This window comes from Henckelia pumila, chromosome 4 (assembly GCF_033568475.1).
Source record: "Henckelia pumila isolate YLH828 chromosome 4, ASM3356847v2, whole genome shotgun sequence".
Taxonomy (NCBI): Eukaryota; Viridiplantae; Streptophyta; class Magnoliopsida; order Lamiales; family Gesneriaceae; genus Henckelia; species Henckelia pumila.
In genome coordinates, this window is record NC_133123.1 from 188660320 (window position 1) to 188664142 (window position 3823).

Genomic DNA, 3823 nt, shown 5'->3' on the forward strand with positions numbered 1-3823 from the left:
TTCCATAGTGCCAGAAATTTGAAGATTATTCAATGCCAAATCAGACCTCAAGTTTCCCCAATGACAGTTCCTGCAAAAGTTGACATCTTCTTAGGCATACGTATTAAAACGAAATAAAGAGTGATAATGAAAACGAACTATAAATTTCAAGATAAAATACAAAGAAAATAGATTAACGAGATTTATATACTAAACAGTAAAAAAAGGATTTCAGTGGGTTACATTATGCATTGTCAACCCAAGTTCCATCACAATCTTCACGAATGCATGGTGGTTCATTTTCATCTTTTTCATCAACATCCAATGGTTCCATTGGTAGAAATCCTCTAGTAAAAGATTGATAATGAATTACAGAGTTTTCCAACACATCCTCAGATATGAATTCAATGTACTCCTTGGTAGGAGTAGTAAGTACAACATGCCATGTAGGATCTTGAGGATCTTCAATATAAAACACCTGCTTTGCTTGACTGGCTAAGATAAAAGAGTCAGATTTGAATCCAACTCTTTTCAAGTTCACCAACGTGAAACCAAGATCATCAACTTTAATACCGTTATTATTCTCAACCCAATTACATTTAAACATTGGAACTTGATATTTGTGGTAATCGAGTACCCATATCTCTTGAATGACTCCAAAGAAAATCATGTCTGACACAACTGGATGTTTGTCCTTTGCACTGGCAACTTGCATTGTTTTTGCAATTAAGCTTACTCCAGAGTTTTGAACAACTCGTCTATCATCACACTCTTTGGTATGATAAGTTACCCCATCAATCAGATAGCTAGAGTACTTTAACACTTGATTGCTAGGTCCACGGGCTATCCACTTTAATCTTTCTGATATTTGACAGGTGGAATGACCAACACCACTTCCAACCTATATTTCACAATGTGATAAATTTTATCACGAACTTCAAAACTTATATTTCAATGCTTATGACACTTACACGGTCACGTAACCAGTTAGCAAACGCGCGGTTGTGCTCATCTTGTAACCACTTTTTGGACTTAGCTTTATTGGGAAATTTTTCATTCAGAAATGTCATGTGTTCCCTAATAAAAAAATAAATGTGTTTATGTTAAACAATAGATCAAAAAAGTTGAAAGAAATTACTAATAAGTTAGAGAAAGTACTCGATATATGGATCAACGTCAACATCATTTTCCAACACATAGCGATGCGCTTGATGCAACTCATCAAGGCTAGTGGAGTACACTACGGCACCAGATAAAGGCCTAGTAAGTTGTAATTGTCGATGCCTTGTTGGGATCCCAATTGTATGAACGTTAGACATGTAGTCGGAGCAAAATTCCACAGCCTCTTCAGCAACCTAACATTCGGCTATACACCCTTCCGGCCGATTGCGATTTCGCACATAGCCTTTCAAGATCTTCATGAATCTTTCAAATGGGTACATCTGCCTATACCAAACAGGTCCACACAATTTTACCTCCCGCACAAGATGGACAGTTAAATGAACCATTATATCGAAAAACGATGGTGGAAAATATTTTTCAAGCATACACAATAGGGTAACAATCTCTCTTTGCAGACCATCCAACTTTGAGACATCTATCACTTTATTGCATAAAACATTGAAGAACCCACACAACCGGATGATAGTATCTCTAACATGTTTAGTCAAGACATCGCGGATGGCGATTGGAAACAATTGTTGCATCAAAGTGTGGTAGTCATGTGACTTGAGGCCAACAAGTTTTAAGTCCTTCATTGACACTAGATTTTTAACATTGGAGGAGTAACCTGTCGGGACTTTCATTCCAAACAAAGAATTGCAAAGTTTTCTTTTCTCAGTCCTACTTAGTGTAAAACAAGCTGCTGGCAAAAAAGTTCTATTCTCCTCCATCTTTGGTGCCAAATCAGTCCTCACATTCATCTCCACAAGGTCTAGTCTAGCGGCTACCCCATCCTTTGTTTTTCCTGGAACATTAAGTAGCGTACCAATAAGACTTTCACAAACATTTTTTTCAATGTGCATCACATCAAGCACATGTCGAACATGTAGATGTTTCCAATACTCTAGTTCAAAGAATATGGATTTTCTTTTCCAACATGATTTTGTTTCCAACTCCTTGCGCTGAAGCTTCCCACTCATTTTTCCCGCACGATAGTTAATCTTATCAACTCTTTCCAACACTTCAAGCCCAGTTAATGGTTTTGGTGCGGGGTTAAACTCTTGTTTCCCATTAAAAGCTTTTTTTTGCCTTCGGTAAGGATGATTTCTAGGAAGAAACCTTCGATGACCTGTATATGACATTTTTCTACTATGCTTCAACCTGGTCGAATATGTTTCTTCCCCACAGATAGGGCATGCTTGATATCCTTTCACAACACAACCTGACATGTTCCCATAAGCAGGAAAATCATTGATTGTCCATAGTAAGACAGCTCTGAGCGAGAAATATTCTTTCCGATATGCATCATATGCATCAACACCTATCTCCCATAAACATTTTAAGTCATCAACTAGAGGTGCTAAATAAACGTCAATATCATTTCCAGGTTGTTTGGGTCCAGAAATCAATAAAGTCAGCATCATAAATTTTCTCTTCATACACAACCATGGAGGAAGGTTGTAAGTGATCATCACAACTGGCCAACAGCTATATGCAGAACTCATCAAACTATGGGGATTGATCCCATCTGCTGATATGGCCAATCTAAGATTTCTTGACTCCGATGCAAAATCCGGCCATTTGTGATCCACTACTTTCCAAGCCGGCGAATCAGCTGGATGACGCAAGTATCCATCACAAATTCTTTTATCAGCATGCCAAGTTAACTCTTTAGACACCTCTTTGTTCCGAAATAATCTTTGAAATCTAGGAATAGGTGGGAAGTACCAAAGAACCTTTGCAGGAGTACCTTCATTCACCACAGAATTATTACCCAACTTCCACCTAGACATACCGCAAATAGGACAATTGGACAAGTCCTCAAACTCTTTCCGGTACAAGATACAATCATTAGGGCAAGCATGTATTTTCACATAATTCATTCCTAATGCACTGAAGCTTTTCTTTGCATCATAGTAGGATAAAGGCAATTCATTGTGATCAGGAAGCATTTCTCCTAACAAACTTAGCAAGTCAGTGAAACTTTTATCGCTCCAACTATATTTTGCTTTCAAATTAAATAATTTCACAAGTGCTGTTAACTTTGTAAATTTTGTGCATCCAGAGTATAAAGGTTTCTCGGCATCTTCAAGTATCTTATGAAATTGGCTTGGATTCTCAGCATAGCTATCATATGCATCATGTACCATATCTATAGTTTCCTCGGCAAAATATTTGTGTTCATCTGGTCCTACTTGATCACTATCATTCATTGGATTCTTGACCGTAGATCTTTTCCCGTGCCAAATCCATGTATGATATGTTAAATCCATGCCATTAGAACACAAATGTGCCCTTATAGTGCGAACATCTTTCATCTGTAGATTACCACATCTTGTGCAGGGGCAAGGTATTTCATTTGGATCGTTGGCATTTTGCATTGCAAATTGCAGAAAAGAGTCTACCCCAACCTCATATTCATGTGATAATCTGTTCTTTGACATCCAAGCTTTGTCCATTACTCATACAAATAAGCAACCAGCACTGAGTCTAATCCTTCAAAACTTAAAAAAAATTAATCAATGTTTTATCATTCTATTTTGTTGAAGAAATATACCAGTTAACACTAGTTTCTAATCTTTATAATAAAATCCTTAAATATTGATCTAATCCACCAATCAACGGACTATGGAAAAATAAGGAAAGAACTAATTCTACTAATGTCCAATATTTGAGTGAAAAG

The 3823-nt window shown here is 37.1% G+C and overlaps 1 protein-coding gene across 1 annotated transcript; it reads right to left on the reverse strand.

The window, feature by feature from the left end:
• Positions 1-223: 223 nt before the first annotated feature.
• On the reverse strand, positions 224-3599 carry LOC140862450 (uncharacterized). The gene is made up of 4 exons (XM_073265474.1): positions 1455-3599; positions 1138-1334; positions 951-1056; positions 224-880 (listed from the first exon to the last, which is right to left on the reverse strand). Exons 1-4 carry the CDS (start codon positions 3597-3599, stop codon positions 224-226), a joined length of 3105 nt encoding a protein of 1034 aa, XP_073121575.1.
• Between the last annotated feature and the right edge of the window lie 224 nt (positions 3600-3823).